The 21,825-nt window shown below is 33.9% G+C and overlaps 5 protein-coding genes across 6 annotated transcripts; 3 read left to right on the top strand and 2 right to left on the bottom strand.

The window, feature by feature from the left end:
- Positions 1–329: 329 nt before the first annotated feature.
- Positions 330–4,543, top strand: LOC111478546 (protein ORANGE-LIKE, chloroplastic-like). Of its 2 annotated transcripts, XM_023122856.1 has the most exons (9): positions 330–720; positions 971–1,088; positions 1,220–1,339; positions 2,199–2,285; positions 2,980–3,056; positions 3,149–3,276; positions 3,658–3,797; positions 4,280–4,398; positions 4,469–4,543. In XM_023122856.1, the coding sequence occupies exons 1-8, from the start codon at positions 491–493 to the stop codon at positions 4,355–4,357; spliced, it is 978 nt and encodes a 325-aa protein (XP_022978624.1). In that variant the 5' UTR covers positions 330–490; the 3' UTR covers positions 4,358–4,398; positions 4,469–4,543. The 2 variants fall into 2 exon arrangements, with proteins under 2 accessions (XP_022978624.1, XP_022978623.1); XM_023122855.1 differs by lacking the exon at positions 4,469–4,543 and having other exon boundaries at positions 4,280–4,442.
- Positions 4,544–6,260: 1,717 nt separating this feature from the next.
- LOC111478079 (auxin-induced protein 15A-like) lies at positions 6,261–7,153 on the bottom strand. Its single transcript, XM_023122168.1, has one exon. The coding sequence runs from the start codon at positions 7,041–7,043 to the stop codon at positions 6,648–6,650; it is 396 nt and encodes a 131-aa protein (XP_022977936.1). The 5' UTR covers positions 7,044–7,153; the 3' UTR covers positions 6,261–6,647.
- Positions 7,154–9,587: 2,434 nt separating this feature from the next.
- On the top strand, positions 9,588–10,871 carry LOC111477789 (probable small nuclear ribonucleoprotein G). Its single transcript, XM_023121677.1, has 4 exons — positions 9,588–9,737; positions 9,834–9,856; positions 10,367–10,488; positions 10,595–10,871. The coding sequence occupies exons 1-4, from the start codon at positions 9,703–9,705 to the stop codon at positions 10,655–10,657; spliced, it is 243 nt and encodes an 80-aa protein (XP_022977445.1). The 5' UTR covers positions 9,588–9,702; the 3' UTR covers positions 10,658–10,871.
- A 639-nt stretch (positions 10,872–11,510) lies between these two features.
- On the bottom strand, positions 11,511–13,448 carry LOC111477787 (putative pentatricopeptide repeat-containing protein At3g11460, mitochondrial). The gene has a single exon (XM_023121675.1). It carries the CDS (start codon positions 13,357–13,359, stop codon positions 11,515–11,517), a length of 1,845 nt encoding a protein of 614 aa, XP_022977443.1. The 5' UTR covers positions 13,360–13,448; the 3' UTR covers positions 11,511–11,514.
- Positions 13,449–13,523: 75 nt separating this feature from the next.
- Positions 13,524–19,355, top strand: LOC111477788 (signal recognition particle 54 kDa protein, chloroplastic). The gene is made up of 15 exons (XM_023121676.1): positions 13,524–13,775; positions 14,126–14,258; positions 14,826–14,893; positions 14,973–15,074; positions 15,666–15,818; positions 15,964–16,041; positions 16,752–16,877; positions 17,002–17,104; positions 17,205–17,305; positions 17,480–17,617; positions 17,688–17,831; positions 18,022–18,097; positions 18,617–18,702; positions 18,826–18,951; positions 19,084–19,355. Exons 1-15 carry the CDS (start codon positions 13,596–13,598, stop codon positions 19,186–19,188), a joined length of 1,719 nt encoding a protein of 572 aa, XP_022977444.1. The 5' UTR covers positions 13,524–13,595; the 3' UTR covers positions 19,189–19,355.
- The last annotated feature ends 2,470 nt before the right edge of the window (positions 19,356–21,825 follow it).

The following is a 21,825-nucleotide window of genomic DNA, read 5'->3' as shown; positions in this document are numbered from 1 at the left end:
TCGAGTCGATCGTCATAGTTATCTCTATCCCGATCTCGATCTGATATGAGATTTTTCTTTTCTAATGAAATCTTCTTCTTCTTCTTTTTTTTTTTTTTTTTTTTTTTTTTTTTTTTTTTTTTTTTTTTTTTTTTTTTTTTTTTTTTTTTTTTTGTTCAAGATATCCAACAAAAACAATTAAAAACATAGCAATTTTTGCACATGAGAGAAAAAAATATATAAAGTTTTAGAAAATGAAAAGAAAATGAAAGACCAAAACCCGAAATTTCTGGTTATATTTATCCCCTCATTATATTACTGCTAAGGTACAAAAATGGAAAGTCGGAACTGGTAAGTAGGCACAATGCCAAACGCTTCTCATAGTAAGGCCTTGCAATCGCATTAGCCTATCCCATTCTTACATGTTCTTCCCTTTCTCAACCCCCAAATCCCCAATTCTCCCTCAAAATTCCCTTAAACCCTCGCTTCCCTCCCTGTTTTGCTGTTTTCGATGTCAATGCCTTCTATTTTCGCGCCTTCCCCTCATTTTCGCCTCCCAATTTCACATTCGAAGCCGTCTCGCTACTCCAGAACTTCAATTTTCTTATCCCTCGATTATCGGTGCCGTAAATCCATCAATGCACCCTATAGAGCCACTTCCCGACGATCACTGCAAATCTGCTCTTCTTCGTCCGATGGCGCGTCTGGTTCGGTTCCCGCTGATAGCGATAACACTCCCAGGTTGGTTTTTGCTGTTTCTTTTTCTTTTTGTTTGTTTTTTCTAATGGTTGTTAAGGAGATGAAGTTCGGTGGAAACTGTGGAAAGTATAGTTGGCCGTAAATTTGCAGAGTTGAAAATAAAATTTAACGAAGAAGCTTCTGGTTTAGTACTTGTGGAGTTCGTTTTGTTTGTTCTATGGTGTCTGCGTAGACGAAATCCATGTGAGCGCAATGGAATTTATTGTTTTCCTGTTCTATTTCTGTTTTTCAGTAACTTCTGTATCATAGAGGGACCGGAGACCGTTCAGGATTTTGTTCAGATGCAATTCCAGGAAATCCAAGACAACATAAGGAGTCGTCGTAATAAAATTTTTCTTCTAATGGAAGAGGTTAGGTTCCTAATTGGAAGTTGATTCTTCAATTTTTCTCCCTTGACATTGGTTTGTAAAGCTATCACCTAATGAAATAGAATGATCGTTTGAAGGGATTTTCTAACTATTTATTTGTCAATGGCGGTTAGGTTAGAAGATTACGAATTCAACAACGCCTAAAGACTCTAAGAGTTACTGGTGAGAATGACAATGAAGAGGCGAATGAAATGCCCGAGATTCCATCATCTATCCCTTTTCTTACCCACGTGGTAACTGGCAAAATTATCTTTTGCAAAGCGTATGCATTTTTTTTTTTTTTTTAGTTCAACATGTGGAGTTGGAATGATTTAAACATATGACCATCTATGTCGAAAAAAATTGCCTAAAAGCCACCCTGTTCCCCTATAAAAAATAAAGTCCAATTCTCCTTTTGGGGCTTCGACTCTCACATAAAGTTCTTGTTTTTTTACTAATGAATCGATAGTCAAAGTCATTCCATTCCGGTTATTGGGGAAAATCTTATGTCGAATCGGGATCAACTAGGACAGAAATAAAGCATTGGGTCAAACTCTTCTTTGGTGTCTAGGTAATAGCTAGGAATAGTTATCGACTCCCGGGAAAGGGTAGAAGAATGGGACCTATTATGAGACATACAATGCATTACAGACGTATGATCATTACGCTTCAACCAGGATATTCTACTCCACCTCTAAACTAACTGAATTCTGCTTAGGTTGGGAGCACAATGTATTCAGTTAGAATGCTATTTTTTTCTGCCTGCTTCAGGAAGCTCAGGGTCATTATTACATTGCGAAGTTGAACTAAACATTCGCATCATACATAAGCTGGCTTCACTAAATGATATGCTAAGCCAGTGGGTGACTGTTACAATCATCACAGATAATTTAGATGAAATTGCAGGCATAGTTTTGAATAAAACCTGAACCCATTTTTCTAAGCCCATACGAACTATAATTGTGGTTAATAGGTTGTTTACTTTCTTTAATGATGGGTAAATTGTACCTGAACTTTATGATGCACCAGGTTTCTTGTTTCTCTGTTTTGTGTTTTAGTTACTCTGTATCATTGTTATTTGACTGAGTGATTTCTACACTTCCTCCTTTGTAGACACCAAAGACGCTGAAGCAGCAATATTTATCCAGCTTATTGGTTATGTGGGGAATAATCGTCTTTGGTGGCCTTATTGCCCCAACTGTAAGTTGATCCCCCCCTCCCGGGGGCTCGCTCTTCACCCTTATGAGTAGTTGTAGACTTGTTGTTTGGTGTATTACCCTTATATGTGGGCTGCAGTTTCATATCCCGCCACTCCACTCCATCCCAAAAATTTAATGAAGAGATGAAACTGAGTAGAAAAACATAAATGCTTTTCTTGAATTTAAAAACCAGCATGATTTATGAACTGTGATTATTATTTTTGTGGATGCTTTTAGAATTCTATGGAGATTAGTACTTTTAGTTGCTTGAGTTTATATCAGAACAGAGTCAGCAAATATTTATCCCCATGGGATAACTTATTGAGCTGGGATTAATAGAAATCTCTAACTCAAACGGTGATGGCCTTTCTTTTAGATTCATGAGAATATGAAGCGTAATAGAAAAGAATTTTAATGGAACTTCATATCTGAGAGTGAATAGTTATCAGATATTGTATGCTTTACCATTCGAACAACAAGTTAGGTGGAATAGATCTAATATTTACTTCTTTTCAGGAAAATAACGAAGGATATGGGTTCTGAAACATAGTAATGAATTCCCCTTTTTTCAATTAAAGCATAACTAACTTATTGAAGTCTTGACGATCGTGCTCAATGAATTTCTACATTTCGTACTTGGTCTATTAATGGCTCCGTCCATCTAAGTATTGATGAAAAAACCCCTCCCATGGCAGCTGGAGCTAAAATTGGGATTAGGTGGAACTTCGTACGAAGATTTCATCCGCAACGTGAATTTGCCTATGCAATTAAGGTATTTCATGAAATCCAATTTCGGTCTAAATTGAATTCTGTAGCTAATTCAATGTTTGCTTCAATTTCCCTCTTTTTGAATCTCAATTTCAGTCAAGTGGATCCCATTGTGGCGTCATTTTCTGGTGGAGCTGTAGGTGTCATTTCGGCCTTGATGTTCGTTGAAGCTAGCAACGTTGGCAAACAAGAGAAAAAAAGGTGCAAATATTGTCATGGAACTGGTATGTATTCATTTTAAGCGATCCTATATTTATTAGTTTTGAACTTGTGGAATTGAATGTCGCCATTCTCACGTGTTGTGATAAAATCACAATCTCAATATAATTTAATATCTACATCCCTGAATTAAAAAACAAGTTTAATTTTCTAATTTTGAGAATTACGTTTATTTGGTTCCTAAACTTTGGAGTGTCTAATTGATACTTTCAATTTTGTATTTAATTGCTTATTGAACTTAAAAATTGTCTAGACTCCTAAAGTTTCTATTTTGTATCTCGAACCTATCAAAATTTGTTAAATTTTAGGAATCAAATGAAAGTTTAGGGATTATGAATTTCATATTTTGATAGTTTTTAAGCATCCCTTCATAATCATATGGACAGGCTATTTGGCTTGCGCCCGATGTTCATCGAGTGGTGTATGTTTAAGCGCTGACCCCATCTCACTGTCTGCATCCTCTTCAAGCCGCCCTCTACGGGTGCCCAAAACTCAAAGATGCCTCAATTGTTCCGGTGCAGGAAAGGTACAAAATTCTATATTCTTCATTAATTCAAGAGTCGTTGGACTTGGAAATTACTATTATCTTGCATCATTGGTCTCTTACCCTGTCGTGTTTAGAAACAATTCTGTTTTTGAATACCAACTTGTTTGGCAGGATAATTTTTTAAACTATTGTTATTGTCCTATGCCTTCTTTCATTTTTTTTATATTCAAATTTAATTTCATTTCTGATCATTTGTCATTTTTTTTTAGTACAACTTGATATAAGTGTACTACATATTTAAATTATTGGCATGTTTTCTTGTAACCATTTGATATAAACTCGAGGCACTCCTTGTTTATACGTCGGCGTCATGGAATCATTTCTTGTGGGAGACATTCGATGCAACAATTAGAACGATAGAAAGAATGTTTCATCTTAATTTACTTATAATATGAAACTAAGCCTTAGCATGATGTGGTTGAATTTGTTATATTTGCTGAGGACTTAGTATGATTGTTTAGGTAATGTGTCCAACATGTCTGTGTACTGGGATGTTGATGGCAAGTGAGCACGACCCAAGATTCGACCCATTCGACTAAGGTTAAACTTGTAAGTGTCTTTCATTTCATATCTATCATCTAACTAATTAATGAGTTTGAAAACTCTCCTATATTAAAAAGAAAAGGATGAAGAATTGTTTATATGTTATTCTAATTCTAAAATTCCAAATATATTTTATCTTTCAATTATTTGCAAATCCATTACGTAATATAATCTTATTTGTTTTTTTTTTTATATAATTATTATCAAGTACATAAAATATCACTTTATTTAAGAGTATTATAATTTATTAAATCTTTACAATAATATAACATTATAGGACCGAAAAAAAATAATAGTGATAATAATTGTTTCTTATAAATTTCATAAAAATGCTCCACACGTTGAGTATATTAAATAGAAAAAGAAAAAAAAAATCTAAAGGGAATTGCTTCATTCATAATTATAAGAACTTAACTGCTTGGTATTTAATGTAATTATAACAATTTTGTTATCAATTTTCTAATCTTAAAAGAACAAATATTTTGAGTAGAATGCACTCTCTCTAGATAATCTACACTAAATTTTGGAAATGTAGTTTAAAAAATGGCTATTTCCCTTTGAAATGAATTTTAAAATATATTATAAACAAAAACAAATTGATTGAGATTCAAGTTATGGTAATTGTATATCTAAGATATGTTATTCTATAAGTTTATATAAATAAATGTTTGCCTATTTCAAAAAAGAAATTAAAAAATGTCACATAAGAATCTATATACATAGAGTACTATAATTTTATCAACTATTGTCATTTTAAAAATAGAATTTGCTGCAAATGTAATTTCAATATTGAATTTAGAAAGGTAATAAAAAAATTGAACTATAAAAACCAATGTCTTAAGTCAATTATTTATTTTATAAAATGTCATTATTTAAATAAAAATAATAATTACATGTAAATGTAAACTTAATTTTTTTTTTGTTTTTTACAAAGTTCATCATTGATCTGTTTCTTTTTCTTTTTTGGGAAATATTAAATCTGTCATTTCTTAGGTTAAAATGAAATTGTAAATAAATCTTTTAAAAAAAATCCAAATTTGCATTAAATTGTAGCTTAAATTCAAATTCAAAGGAGACAGCTTGAATGATTGGGTTTTTATTATTTTTATTATTACTATTATAATGGAAACAAAATTACAAAAGATTTCTTTGAAATTTGGAAACAAACATAAAAAATTACACACTTTTTCATCCATTGATTGGAGTCCTACTTGCTTCTTGGTTCATTGCACTTTGACTTTTTCTCCACACACAAAATTCCATAACCCGCAACCGGCAACCGGCAACCGGCAACCGGCAACCGGCATCCAGCACACCTCATTTTGTCTCACTCTATTTCTAAAAATATTTGTATTAGGAACTAATCCTCTAAATTGGGATTATGATTATGTCAGTTGGTCTTTAAATTTTAAAATACTTCAATTATGTTTCTATTTTACTCACTATCTATTTCATATCTATATTTACACACACAAAAAATACAAAAAATTTAATTTTCTTATTTGATAAAGTATGTGTTGAAAAAGGATGTTTAGGTTTGTAAAATGCATAAATTTGGTATTTTTTTAATTATTATTTTCTTAAAATTAAAATATAAAAATAACCGTGTAAACCATATGTAATGTATAATATTTATTCTAAAAGGTAAATTAAAAAAAAAAAGAATTGAGATTTAGAATGGAGTTAACCGTAAACATTGCAATTTTTAGTAGAATAAAAGTATTTATTAAATAGATGATAAATTTTTATAATCTTTTTTTGTTTAATATGATGAAAATGAAAGTTCTTAAAATATTAAGCATGGAGAAAAAAAAATGTTAGCGTCGCTGAAAAGTTATATAATCGGCCAAAAAATGGGAATAGAAAAATAATCTTTCTTGTTCATTCCTTGTGATCTTTGTTTAGCTAATGCCAGCTGCCATGAAAAACTATCCAAGAACTTTGACAAATTAATTACCAAAACACAACTGTTCTAGATACATATTAATTACAACTACAACTACAATTACACTTTGATCGCAGAATTACGGCTCTGATTTTACAACTTCCCAAGAAAAATGGAACATCGAGAATCGAATTGGGCATGAATTTGAATTTTGAGATGAAGAGATTCACGTTCTACACCCAATCGAACAGTAAAAATCGGCTGAATTCAATCAAATCGAATCGAATCGAATCGTGCTCTCCTCGGTTTCTATCAACAGAAATCGACGACGAATTTCACTACCGAACGGATCAAACGATACAAACCCTAGCGAATGGATATTCCTCTGCATTTCGTCTGTTCTACAAAAACTCCTCAACAAGCTCGCCGAAATCGAATCTGCCATTGGAGCATTCGACGGCGCTCACAATTTCTTGAAAAGCAGAGACGCTACAAGGAACCATAAGCGCATTCCTCTGCTCGAATCCGAACTCTCTGTACGCTTTATCGAGCAGCATCCTAAAGAGCGGATGCGACAAGAAGCTCGTCGGCACAACGAAGCGCTGCCGTTCATCGCCGACGTAAATCGCGAACGAGCCAGTCGGAGTCGTCGAAGGCGACTGAGAATCGTGATCCTCCGGTGGTTCCAGTTGATCTCTGAGCAAACATTCGTTGTACGATGCTTCACCCTCCGTCCCGACTCGGACCTTCACTTTCTTGGCGAGTTTCTTGAAGGAGACCATTTTCTTGCCTAGCATTTCTCCGATCTGCAGGAAAATGGAAGGAAAAATTGCAGAGGCGAGTAGGCTAGGGTTTTTGAAGATGAAGCTATGGATCCATGGACAAGGAGAAATGGAGGGTCTGAAAAAGGATTTTATACTAGAATGGAGCAGGCTGGTTGGGGAAGGAGGAGGAATAAAAGGGATTTTAATTATTATAAATAAAAAAATAATAATAAAAATAAAAGATTTTTGACTTTGACGGTTACTCATACAGTCTCAATTATTCAATCTGTGCCTTTAAATTAAATTATGTCGGACGAAATAGGGTTTTTTAAAGTTAAATTACAACCTCAATTTTATAAATTTTAAAATTAAATTATAAATGAAATATTAAATTATTTAGTATAAGTTTTATTTATTTATTTAAATTTTGAGAATAAATACAAAAATTTAAATTAAATTATGTGGGACGAAAAAAGGTTTTTTAAGGTTAAATTACAAATTTAACCCCAGTTTTATAAATTTAAATTTAAATTATTTAGTATAAGTTTTTTATTTATTTAAATTAATTAATTATTTATTTAAATTTTGAGAATAAACAAAAAAATTTAAGTAAGACATATTGACTTATTTACGATTTGGAAAAGTTAGAAAAGTATGTATCACATTAAAAAAGTCAAATAATAATTTACAATTTTCTCATTGCTTTGGTCTTTCTTATATATTTCCACATTTTAAAAAATATTTTACGAATATTGTGTTCATTAATTTATCCATGTCGAGATTTTCAACTAGTTATTCTCTATATACATGTTCTTTTTACCGAACAAACACTAAATTCACGTACTTTCAAGAACTGACCACCGTCCTTGATTGTTTTGTTATATATTTTAAAAAATATATGTTAAATGACCTACCGACTAATTTCGAAAGTCAATATCAGTCGACTTGTCATTTAAATTCTCTTTTAGAAAAATTTAATTTCTTGGACTTTGACATATTTATAACTTGTAGATTGATAGATTTAGTTAAACGTCTATATTTCATTAAATTATGACGATTATACCCCTATTGTTGGAAGAATTATTTTGTTGGTATATAGTTTGATACGTTGGAATATTCTAATAATAAGGGTATTGATGGAAAATGTGAAATTGAAAGGGTGCCAGCATAAAATATTGGACTTTATGCTCAACCACGCAGAAGAGAAAAAAATTAGGAAGGTGTTTCAGTTTGAAATAATGGCAACCACTTATCATTTGAAAACCCTTTTGCTTTGACTTCCAAATTTTAATTACCAAAATGACCCTTTCACATTACCAAATCAATGACCCACTTTTTTTTTTTTTCAATTTAAAAACAAAATTTTATAGATTAAATACCATTTTTATTCATATGTTTTCTAATAATCCTAAAAATATTATTTAATTTTATATATTTACGAAAAATTTCATTTTTTAAACTTATAATAGTTATTATTTTTTTTTTTTTAATCTAAAACGCTTTATATTTAAAACTTATATAGGTGAGAGTCATTATCCAATATCGGTGCATTTTTTGAAAGAAAATTTGAAAATATAAAAAATTGTAAAATAAAAATTGAAAATAAAACCAATTCTAAAAAATTGAAAATAAAATAATTTATGAAGCTGCGTTTTATAATTAACCTCCACATTAATTAATTAATTAATTATTGGAAGTTACACAGGAAATACCATGTTTCTAGAGAGAAGCTAATGATTGTGGTCAGCATGACCGGTCACCTAATTAATTTTATTTATTTATTTGTAGAAATTATTATTGTTTATTTATTATTATTATTATTATTATTATTATTTATATTAATACTTTTTTGGGTGGGTTGGTGCAGGCATTTTTGTTTGAATGCCTTCTTTGTAAAACTGAACGGTTGAAAGTAAAAAGAGGAAGTGTCTTTTATTTTTTTAATTAAAAAAATAAAAAAAAGTAAAAAAAGTATATTTCTCTCACGTTTTTTTTTATCGTTTATTTATTTATTATTTTACTTTTTAGCATTTTGCTTGTGACCAGTCAGCACAATTAGACACGTTTTTTTATTTTATTTTATTTTATTTTTATTTTCACTGTACTCGTTGGAGGACTTTCCAAAATTGATTTTCATTTCATTTATTTTCTAAATTTAATTTTTAAAAAATTATATAATTGTTTTTTACCAGTAAATAGATTTCAACATATTAAGAGTGCAAGGACTTGAATTTTGAAAATAATTTTAAAAAGTGAATAATAAAACAGAGAAATTCGTGAGTAAAATTATTTATAGCTTATTTTTTAATTCAATAACAAAAAATTAAAATCTCGTGTTATTTTTTTATTTTTATAAATATATATATTTTTAAAATTCTTTTATTCATTTACTTTAAAAGTTATCGATAAAAAAAAAAAGTGATAATAATTTTTTTTAAAAAATATAAATACTACAAAATTAATTAAAAAAAAAAAGTAAAAGACCGTCACGCAGTCATTCATAACACATAATAGGCCCAAATTTTATAAGGCCCAAAAGAAGTGTTCGGCCCAAATATGTCGACATCTAGGGAACAAAATCCTAAGGCTCGCTGTGACCTTCTTCTTCATTAATTAGGGTTTTTTTTTTTTCCATCTCTCCGTGCTCTGTTCTGCAAAAACCTTTTCACGTCTCTTTCGTTCGCTATACACCATGAGTAGGGCAGGCCAGCCTCCGGATCTCAAAAAGTAAGTGCATTTTAACTTTTATCTTGTTCATCGTAATTTCGTTTCGATTAGTTCAACTATTTTCATTTGGTTCTCACTTTCCACTTCTTCTTGCAGATACATGGACAAGAAGCTCCAGAGTAAGCTCTGTTCACCACGCGATTGTTTATCCTATTCGTTGTCGTATTTTTTTCTCTGGCTCAGTTTATTTCTGCAAAAGTTGGTCGAGAAATGACATATTTCTTTCTATAAGTCCAGAGTCCGTCAATTCTGTTTGTTTTCTTGGAAGTTATGCCATTTGATTTGCAGTTTCGTTTGCTGCTGATTAGTGTGTATTTTAGCGCGCACTGAAAAAAAACCCATCTGTTTGTAATGTATGGATCCAGAAGTTGAGTCTACTCAGTCTAGGGTTTAGGGTTTAGTATCTACAAATTTTTTCGGAGACCAACGGAGGAAGGATTATGAATTTAGAGCGTTTCATTATTTGGTACTCAAACTTATATTCATTTTTTTTTGTTTTTTTAAGAGAGAAACATAAATTCTTGCTTAGTTATTTAATTAATGGTCATCTGCTCTAAGATTGAAGAAATCTTACATGTCGACTGTATGTGTATACTAATTGATTTTGCTACTGAACTACATTTTTGCAGTAAAACTCAATTCCAATCGGTTGGTAGTTGGAACTCTTCGTGGGTTTGACCAATTTATGAATCTAGTGGTTGACAACACCGTGGAAGTGAATGGCAACGAGAAAAATGATATTGGCATGGTGGTGCGTAGCAGTTATTTTGTGCTTCAACCCTTTTATGTTTACTTGAATTGTTTAACACCGCCGCTATTGTGCAAGAACTGATTGCCCTTTTTGGTTTCACTTTCAGGTGATCAGAGGCAATAGTGTGGTCACCGTTGAAGCACTTGAACCTGTAAACAGAATGCAATGATGGTGGATGTTGAAATTTAGTTCAATTCTTGCTGAATCTGTTTATAGATTGAGCGGGTAAATCGTTCGGAACTGTAGTATGTATAATTTTGTGATGTTATGGACTTTAGATGGAATTGTTGTACCCCATTCTGGACAGGCGGATTATAAATTCAAACAATGGGATTTCTGTATTATTATGGGAGAAATTTATTGTATTTTGTTAGATCTTCTCACAAAACCTTTCGTTCTTCTTTGCTTCAGCATCAATGTCCATGAACATTGCAATGAATGAATCCCTTATCAATTTAGATTCTGCAGATTGATCTTATTTTAAAGAATACAAAAAGAAATAGTGACAGGACCGATCATTTGCCAAGCAACTTTGCTTTTTGCGTGTCTCGTGCACTTCATTGTAAGTTTTGAAGTTTTGAATTGTGAAATCTTATATCAGATAGAGAGTAGAACGAAACAGTTTTTATAAGGACGTAGAAATTTCTTTCTAGTAGATGCGTTTTAAAATCGTGTGGCTGACGGCAATACGTAATGGATTAAAATCATGTGGTTGATGGCAATACGTAATGGATTAAAATCATGTGGTTGATGGCAATATATGAAGGTATAAAGTTAAGTACTACATGAAGGTATAAAATTAAGTATTATATATGGAGAACTCAAAACTGATTCTAACAGATTAGTGATGGATTTGGCATAGATTCCAACCGATTAGTGATGGATTTGGCTATAAGTTTATAATTCATAATGTGATGGTTTATCAGGATCGATTTTGCATGCACGAGCATTGTGATGGTATGTGATTTTGAGCTTGAATAAAATTTATGATTCTAATTAATCCATGAAACCAACGCGTTCATAATTTTACCAATAATCCTTGCAAGAACAGCTCCCATTTCTAAAATGATGGAAGCGAGTAGCGTCTCGAACAGTTAGTTGACGATGAACAATTTTACTAACAATCTTGAAAAACAAGTGACAATCTTCACATATCCTAAGGTTTTTGATGACAACAACTTCAGTCCCAGCCGTGGTATTCAGAAGTCCAAAGGCAACAGCCAATTTTTCACTATGAACTCCAGCAGCCCCAGCAAACAAATCTTTGTTGCTTTCTTCTCTATCAGCTCTTTTAGCCTCTCCAAATTCCTGCACTAACGCTTCTAACTCCTCCAACACGCTATATATCTCTTCAGCCTGGGGATGGCTTCTATCCCCAACTACAAATGGATGAACTCTGCCCTTCAATTCAACATAGCTACACCCAGGATCCTTCTTCAGCTTCCTCTCCTTCATCATAATCCGGATCCTCAAAACCCCTTTTGAGTTCTTGGTATCATTATAAATGTTTGATAATAACACATAGTATCCTATGTTTGCAGGTTCAAGCTCGACCACACGTTCAAAAGCCAACTCTGCTAACTTGACATTCTGGTGGATCTTACAAGCACCCAGAAGAGCTCCCCAGACGGCACCATCAGGCTCTATTGCCATGGATTCAATGAGATTCCGAGCTTCATTTAGCCGCCCTGCTCTCCCCAGAAGATCCACCATGCACGAATAATGCTCTGGACCTGGTTCCAATTGATAGTTTCCTCCCATCATCTTGAAATATTCCATGCCCTGAGAAGTGAGCCCTGCATGGCTACAGGCAGACAAGACACTCACAAATGCAGTTCCATCAGGTACAATGCCACTCCTTATCATGTCTTCGAATAGCTGCACTGCAATTTCTCCATGTCCATGCATTCCATACCCACCTATTATTGCTGTCCATGAAACTAATGTTCTTTCTGGCATTTCATCGAACAATGCTTGTGCCTTGGTTAAATTTCCACACCTTGCGTACATATTGATCAAAGCATTATTCAGAAACTGATTATTGGTAAACCCACTTGCTTGGATCTTAAGCTCTACCTCACGACCAACACTCTGAGCCCCAAGGTTGGCGCAAGATGATAAAACCCCAACAAGAGTGAAGGGATCCGGGTGAATCCCATGTAACTCCATGTTATGATAGAGCTCCAAAACATTAGTTGCCAGCCCATTTTGTGCGTACCCAGAAACCATAGCGTTCCAAGAAATCAAACCCTTCTCAGGCATTTCATCAAACAGGTTCTGTGCATGATTAACCGAGCCACATTTCATGTACATAGTAATGAAACAGTTAACAACGGAGACATCTGAATCCAATCCATATTTCAAAGTTGAGCAATGCAGAGACAATCCAAGCTCCAAATTAATCGGAGATACACACACTGGGATCAAACTCAGCAATGTAACTGAATTAACTGGGACACCCTCTTCATTCATTTGGCGAAACAAAAGAACCGCGTCAGAACTTTTAGAATTCGAAACATAGCCGGAAATCAAAGCATTGTAGCAAACGGTAAGCTTTCTGGACTGGGACTTTTCATCAAACACTTTACGGGCATTTCCGAGTAATGAACCTCTGCAGTACATAGAAAGCAAACCAGTTTGCACAAAAGGTTCAGATTCACACCCAACTTTGATAATTTGACCATGAAATTGGCCGCCGAGTATGGGGAGCGAGAGGGCCGCGCAGGATTTGAGGGCAAACGGGAAAGTGAAGGCATTGGGGTGATCGCCATGGCGAAGCATTTGGGCGTAGAGACTTAGAGCTTGAAGGAATTGGCATCGTTTTGCTAATTCTCTGAGCCGAGTGTTCCATGGCATTGAGAGAGCGGTCATAGATTTTGATTTGCGATTTCAGTTTTCCTTCCCCATTGTCTAGAAGTTCAATACGCAAAGTTTGAATAAAGAGCGTCGATTCTGCCACGTCGTCAAAATGGACGGTTAATATGTAAACTGAAGGGGATAAGCGAAAAATCGAATATAATATCTGAGTGGATAAAAGATACCGAGACTTCGCAGAGAAAGGGGAGCTAAGAGAAAGGGGAGCTGAGAGAAAATCGTCGGATTTGGCAATGGAGGCATTGCAAATTTCGATTGTTTCTTCTCGTCATTTGGCTTCGAATTCTCAATCTCCTTGTGCAAGTAGAAGCTTGTGTCATGGTTCAAACTGTGGGAGAAAATCCTCGAGTATTTCATCTTCTTGGCTTGGTTCGAGTAATTTGAAGTCGCTCTCGTCGAGGAATTTGTTCGCTGTAAGACACTGATTGAGTTATTTCTTGCATATTTAAGTTGATTTCTGTTTGTTGCCTGGAAGTTATGGCGATTTTGAGGATGAACTTTGCATACTTTTAACCAAACCAATTTCCATTTTTTGTTTTAAAAGGAGAGCTTAAACTTTGCGAGTCCATGCGGTTAGAAATATTAATCTGGAAATGTGGATAAAGAGAAATAGTGAATATTTCAAGGTCTAGATTGCTTTGGAAATTTTTTCCTATCAATGGAGCTCTGTTTTCTGTTAAATGATGTTACATTATAATAATACTTTCTTAGGTTCAGGGAGTTTGTCAAGTTTCCTTAGGTTTGGTTTTGATCTTTTCCACAGAGGGAGATTTGGGGTTGGCTTCATGCCAAGACTGCTAACACTAGGAGAGATATGCGTGGGGTTGTACGGGCTGAAATGTTTGGCCAGTTGACAGGTGGTCTGGAGGCTGCTTGGAACAAGCTCAAAGGAGAAGGTCTGTATATCTTTAGTCCTTTCAATGGGTTTCCGTATATTAAAGTTTCTTTATATATATAGCTACCCTGTACTTTGATGATATATGGAATACTTCAGTAATAGTTGATAAAATAATACAATCAAGAAATAGACGTTGAAGATTTACTAAACACATCAGATGGCAATGGAATTACCTGCACATTGTTCTTGTACTGGAAGCACCTGAGCTGGTAAATGATACCTTACTTGTGAGTCCTTTCACCACTGATGGGATCGGGTGGGGTGGTGGGAGGGTGAAGTGGAGTGGGCTGGGAAGGGGAATTTTTCCTTCTAATGTGAAACCTACTATACATCTTGTTAGTTTGTTTAACGAAGAAAAATGGACTTAAGATAGGGATTCAGCCAAACGATATATACGTGCACACAAACACGTTTTTCATTTTTAGGCTACATTAAACAAGATCTAATTCAGAGGAACTAATTTATTCAGCTGGAGTACTTAATTTTTTTTTCCCGTTAAATGTAATCTGTTAACAGCTGATACTTAGACAATTCATGTGGTTGATGGAATATTATCTTCCTCTAGAGGTTTTGTCAAAGGAAAATATTGTGGAGCCAATGCGAGATATTAGGAGAGCTCTTCTGGAGGCTGATGTAAGTAACTGCTACATAGTTTGTATATAAGTGCTTAGATATAAAATAAGGGACTTTGGGTCATGCTTGGTTAATGTAGGTAAGCCTTCCTGTTGTACGAAGGTTTGTGCAAGCTGTCAGTGACCAAGCTGTTGGTGTTGGAGTGATTCGAGGAGTGAAACCTGATCAACAATTGGTTAAGGTATATAGTTTTACCTTTGTAATCTTGCATTATCCTTCTGCTACAATGTACATGTGGACTTGGTTTATTTTTCAGAAATTAGCTGCCCCTTCAAGTTGTACTTGTACAACTTGTATTAGTAGGTCTCTTGTCGTATGCGAATGCTATCAAATGAAAAGCATGTTCTATTTTCTTTATATGTTGCTTTTGTCCTGGATTTGATGATGTCTCCTTGGGGGAAGCAAGTGTCGAAATCGAAACTATTATAGATTGGAAGCATTTTTCGCATTTGTATCCTAGGATATCTGGGTCTATATTGGTTCAAGGTCGGAGATCACCTGTCGTTGTTTGCATTGGTATGCGCATCAAAAAAATGTTAGACAACATTAGCATTAATTTTCAACTATTGGTGGTTAACTTAAGCGTAGAAGCTATATGACTAGTGCGTGTAATTTCTTATTGAGCATGGTTTTATACTTTTTTATGTAACATTTTTATTGCTTGTAGGTGAATCCTTGGTTACATTTGAGACTCTGGAAAGTTGAATTTTTTTTTTCAGTTTATTAATGTAATTTAATTGCTTAATTAGAATTCAGCTGTTATCTCTTACAGATTGTACATGATGAGCTTGTGAAATTGATGGGTGGAGAAGTCTCTGAACTTGTTTTTTCAAAGTCTGGCCCTACTGTCATACTGTTAGCTGGTCTACAAGGAGTTGGAAAGACAACCGTTTGTGCAAAATTGGCCAATTATCTTAAGAAACAGGTAAGTCTATATTATTCCATCGTCCTTTCTAAGTGTGTGTATTGTGTTGGTTACTCTCTGTTTTTCCTTCTGTCATCCCTTTTAATCGATTTTTTTTTTAAATAAAATTATTATTACTTTTTTTTTTTAACGATGTTGACCATAGGGGAAAAGTTGCATGCTGGTGGCTGGAGATGTGTATAGACCCGCAGCTATTGACCAATTAGTTATCTTGGGAGAACAGGTATGAAATTTCATTCTCATTTGCTTATTGACTACCGATTAGTAAACCATTGTGCTAGTTTTATACGATATGACAAACGAGGCCGAACACAGGTAGTGAGGAGAGATATTTAGTTAATTTGTTTTAGACCTTATTAGGTTGGCACTCGGCAGGAATATGAATACATGACATGTCTGCACGTAGAATAAAATGTAAAGGTTTCTAGTGAAGATAGTGTGAACTTAAATGATCTTATCTGAATTACAATAGTGATATTTAGATTGGATCAACAAACAGTGTACGGAATATTTAACACAAGAAGAGGGACCACATGTTCCTTGATTGTTCTTGTTGATATTTATCCTTCAACATTTGGCGTTAAGGTGATAACTTGTTTAGAAATTTTGTTCAGAGTTGGTAGTTTAAACTCAGGAGTTAAGAATTGTTAGTTAGATGATTTGTTATGAGGGTCAATCTACTTGATCGTTTCCTAAAGCAGCTGCTACCAATACTTCCGGAAAAATGTTCAGTTATAGAATATCGTGAAGTAAAATGGGCTTTAAAGTTTGGCTCAAAAGGGAAATTGGAGATGATTTAAATACTTGAATCGAATTGTGTCAGCTTTTAGATTTGGGTGCCTAGAATTGGAGCTTGTTCTAATAGTTATGAACTTATCTAGATAGAAATATTAGTAATTATTTTAACCTCACTTTCGGTCATGTGAATTACAGGTGGGGGTGCCTGTTTATACAGCAGGCACTGAGGTTAAGCCTTCAGACATTGCAAAACAAGGTCTACAAGAGGCTCGAAAAAATAAAGTAGATGTAGTAATCGTGGATACTGCAGGAAGGCTTCAGGTGCTCATTATTTTTCGTGCAAAGAATACGTGGATGGTCCATCATAATATAGTACTCATTGAAGACAGTCTACCAATCATTTATTATACTTATGAAAAATTCTATTCATTTAAAAATTGAACAGATAGACAAGGCCATGATGGATGAATTAAAAGAAGTGAAACGAGCGATCAATCCAACCGAAGTGCTCCTTGTTGTGGATGCCATGACTGGTCAAGAAGCTGCAGGTACTTCATTCAGCAACCTTGGAAGACCACAAGTATTACAACCGTTTTTCTAAATAACTGAGGACAATTGAGCCTATTGCCATCTAATGTTGTTTTGCAGCCTTGGTCACAACATTCAATATAGAGATAGGGATCACAGGTGCTATTCTGACAAAGCTAGATGGAGATTCAAGAGGTGGAGCAGCTTTGAGTGTCAAAGAGGTATGTCCATTTCACTAAACTAATGTACATTCACTTGTTCAAGAATTAATTTACTGGAATATTTTTTCTTCTAGCTCGGTTCTTTTTACGTACTCCATTTTCAGTATCCTCAAATTCAAAATAGCACTGGATAAACTTAGCAATATTCTGTTTATCAATTAATCTTTTTTACAGGTATCAGGAAAGCCAATCAAGCTTGTTGGCCGTGGAGAACGTATGGAGGACCTTGAACCATTTTATCCTGACCGTATGGCAGGAAGAATCTTAGGAATGGGAGATGTACTCTCTTTCGTGGAGAAGGCACAAGAAGTGGTAGGTTGTAATTAATTTTGTTTCACTTTCAGAGAAGTCTATAGTTTTTTAACTCAAATTGTGTATATAGATGCGCCAGGAGGATGCAGAAGATCTGCAAAAGAAGATAATGAGTGCAAAATTTGACTTCAATGATTTTCTGAAGCAAACTCGTGCAGTTGCTCGAATGGGATCCATGACTCGTGTCCTTGGAATGATCCCTGGTATGGGAAAGGTGGGAATGCAAGCGTTCTGAACTTCTACATCATAGTTTCTTTGTACCACTAATAAGATACACAACTATTAGGTGCTTATGTTTCAATTTACTAATAATTCAATGGGTATCACCGGACTGTTCCCATGTTTCGGGGCATACAATTTCATGGATTTGTCTGCTTTACTAATACTCTGGTTATTTCACATAGGTCACTCCCGCCCAGATTCGGGAAGCAGAAAAAAGTTTGAAAATAATGGAATCAATGATTGAAGCAATGACTCCTGGTATTTTCTCTTCTCCTGCTGCTTTCTTCCATGAGTTAGGATTTCATGATAAATCATGGATCACATGCATTTTATGCATCTATTTGCATCTTTATTAATAGAAGGTGTGGATTAGTCTAGATCTGGTTTGATAATCATTTAGTTCTTGAAAATTAAGATTATAAACACTACTTTCGTCCGTTAGTTTCTTTATTTTGTCGGCTACTTTTTAGAGTGTTCTAAAAAATCGAGCTAAATTTTGAAACTAAAAAAAATAGTTTTTGTTTTTATCATTTGGCTAAGAATTAAAATGTTTAGTTATGAAGGATGGAAACCATGGTAAAGAAGTTGTAAGAAAGCCCGTACAATTCTCAAAAATCAAATGGTTATCTAGGGACCTTAATTGATTAGATTAGGTTTTTTTTTGCTAGATGAGAAGTTTTCCTCAATTTTTCTGATCAAATATTGTTCCTTCTGCTTTATTGATCTCTACTCACTGAACCTTTTTTATCTGACAACTTTTCACTTGTTTAATGACAGAGGAAAGGGAGAAGCCAGAATTGTTGGCAGAATCACCTGCAAGGAGGAAAAGAATTGCTCAAGATTCGGGGAAAACAGAGCAGCAGGTATGTTAAGTTCTTTTTTTAATGCAATTTTTTTTTTTCATCTTCACATTAGAACTCCCCCTCCGCCCCCACCTCACATAATGTGGATATCCACTGACAAAGACTATTTTTATAAAATACTAGGTGAGCCAGCTTGTGGCTCAACTCTTCCAAATGCGTGTTCGTATGAAGAATTTGATGGGTGTGATGGAAGGTGGATCCATTCCAGCATTGAACAATCTTGAAGAAGCTCTTAAAGCCGAACAAAAGGTTCCCTGTTTTTCCTACCCTTCTATTCTTGATCTATATTTTGGTTAGAGCTTGAAAAAAATGAACTATCTCTTGATCAATTATTCAGTCCTTGTTTGGATATGTGATGATATTTGGTTGTGTTTTCATCAGGCCCCTCCGGGTACTGCACGAAGGAAGCGAAGATCAGAATCAATGAAGCAACTTCTAAACTCAGGAACAAGGCCAAGTCCTCGTGGTTTTGGGAGTGGAAACTAAGCAAAAGCTTATCAAGAGATGCATAACAAAAACAGGTTAATGCTTCTTTGCTCGGATGTCTTTATTTACCATCGCATTAGGTATTCCAATTTTCTTGTTCTGTAATTTTACTACACACAATGTTCCTGCACTAGGCAATGAAACCTTTTTTTTTCTTGCTTGTATAATATTATAAGTTTGTTAGTTTAGACTTTAGGATTTGGGCTATCAAATTAATCACAGAAACCAACGTATTTGGAAAGCTTTTCACTCCAGAAATAATCTCTTAAGAAACTTTCAGGTTAAGAAGTCTAAGACATTAGAATGTAATGACCAAAAACATGATTTGATGCCCCCCTTTGACCCTTATTTTGTTTAGAAAGAGAACTAGAAAGTCAATCATGAAGGACAAGTTTATATCATCCAAAATTGTGGTTGGAACATTGAAAAGCTGTTGTTTGCAAGAGCCGGAAGGTAACTAGTGCATAACAACGAACATCTGTGGATTCAAATCAATGTATCATAGCAAGGGGCTACTTAGCCCCCAAGTGGAAGCCTTGTTGGTAAGTGTTCGGAATTTTTGAACACTCCTAGGTTCTAAGTTTGAGCTTTAGGTAGGTGCTTTCGCTAAGGGGAACTATTTCCCATGAACCCTAAAAACCTTAAACCCATAACTAGAAAATCCTTCCCTCACCTTCAAGAAATCTCCTGAATGATTAATTCTTTCTCATATAATCATCTAAAAATCCCATACAACAATTTAAGTGACATCATGGAGAAGATCTTAGAGAAGAAATCTTGATATTTCTATAAATTCATTTAGAAATTGAGAGGAATTTCATAGATGAAACTTTTGTTCCTCTAAATTTTCACGAATTCATTAAGAATGTCAGGTAAGTTTATCGTCAATAAATTTTAACGTTCATAAGTAACGAGAGAATAAATTTTAAAAAAACGTTAAAAACAGTGCTAATCTGAAACTTCTTCCTCAACAAGAACTAGATTGAAAAGGGTAAAATTTTGCGTTACAACTTTTTAGATCTATGCAATCCGGAGAGCTAAGTTATGATTTAATTTTCCAAAGATGATTTAGAGGGGGGATTTGTGGAAACATGGTCAAAGTGTATGTTGCTTGCATTATAATTCAAAGCCATGGAACTACCGAGGATCTCTTCATTTTCAAGTATCAAACACTCCATAATTCAAAGTCGTTCCGACATAAAAATATCTGTATCCTTCTGGCATTAAAAAACAAAATTCTTTGCCAGATGTTTACCACTTCCATTATGACATTGTAATGTCGTTGTTTATACTCTTTGACCAACTTATTCATATTAATGGTTCTTCCCAAGTTCTCTCCTTTGTTAACTTCTATATCTACAACCTCTTGAATATAGTCAAAGTCTATATTGATTAGATGAGGAGAAGATTATAGGTATGTGAATGAGAACAACCATCTCATACAGTATTTTGGATGAAACCAATTGGATGAAACCAAATAAAAAGTCTGGAAAAACTTTTACTCAAAGTGGACAATATCAATACTATGTAATGATAGGACGATTGATGGCTTTAACAACCATATTTTAGATTTAAACTTTTAATTTTTCTTTTCCATTTTGATGTGATCACGTCATTTTCTTCAATGTCGTACTTATTAGATAGACATGAGGTTTCATCTCAAGAGCATTTGTAAATAAGGGATGACCCGTTTCTTGATGCTTTCGACGTGAGATCCAACATGAGTTGATAGCTCTTTAGGTTTACCATTGTTGGGTCGGATCCTTCTTGGACCGAATGCCCATTTAAGTTTCACGGACTTTGATATCATATTAGATAAACATCGGAGGAGAGAAACCAAACTGATAACAAATAACATTACATTGTTGGAATCAAAACTCAATTTTCAAAGCCAACCGATGAGATGCCAGGAAGGCAAGTATTGACCGTGTTCAAAGAGCAGTTAAAAAGAAGGAAAAACCAAACAGTAAGGTAATTAGTCAAACATTCCCACTGACTTTTCCATGAATTCAGGCTGTCATTTCTTCAATAGGTAACTGCAACTGCCAGAAAAGTCTTTTCTTTCTTTTTGGGTTCTTTTGACATTTAGCCATTGAAAAGTCCTCAAGCCAAGCTTAAATTTTATTTTATTTTGTTTATGTATTAACAGTACTATAATAGAATTGTTTGCTTGAATCATGTGTAAATCTAAGAAGATTATTAGATGTTTGAAATAGATTCGTGAATTTTAATTTTTTTTTTAAATAGATCATAGGTTTATTGGACAATATTAAGAGTTCGGTGGCTTATCAGATACAAAATTAAAAAAATATTAACTTTAAACAGCCTATTAGCCATTTTTTAAACTAGAAATGAACAAAATAGTTAGTAAAATAAATAAAATACTTCAGAAAGTTCATAATTTAGAAGGAAAATCTATAAATTTATAATTTTAAGTAATTTTTAAATGTTATAATTGAGACATTGGGGACATTCTTTGACGCAGCCCATGCATGGAACAGTTAAGTGGACCATTAAAAACTATAATTTCTACTTCTTTGGGGAATAAAATAATTTAATATTATCATTTGCACAAATATTCTACAATATAATATTATTTTTACATTAAAATTCTCAGGAGTTTTATTTATTTATTTA

This window comes from Cucurbita maxima, unplaced genomic scaffold (assembly GCF_002738345.1).
Source record: "Cucurbita maxima cultivar Rimu unplaced genomic scaffold, Cmax_1.0 Cma_Scf00004, whole genome shotgun sequence".
NCBI lineage: Eukaryota > Viridiplantae > Streptophyta > Magnoliopsida > Cucurbitales > Cucurbitaceae > Cucurbita > Cucurbita maxima.
The sequence above is the reverse complement of the archived record's forward strand: the minus strand, read 5'-3'. Positions and strand labels throughout refer to the sequence as shown.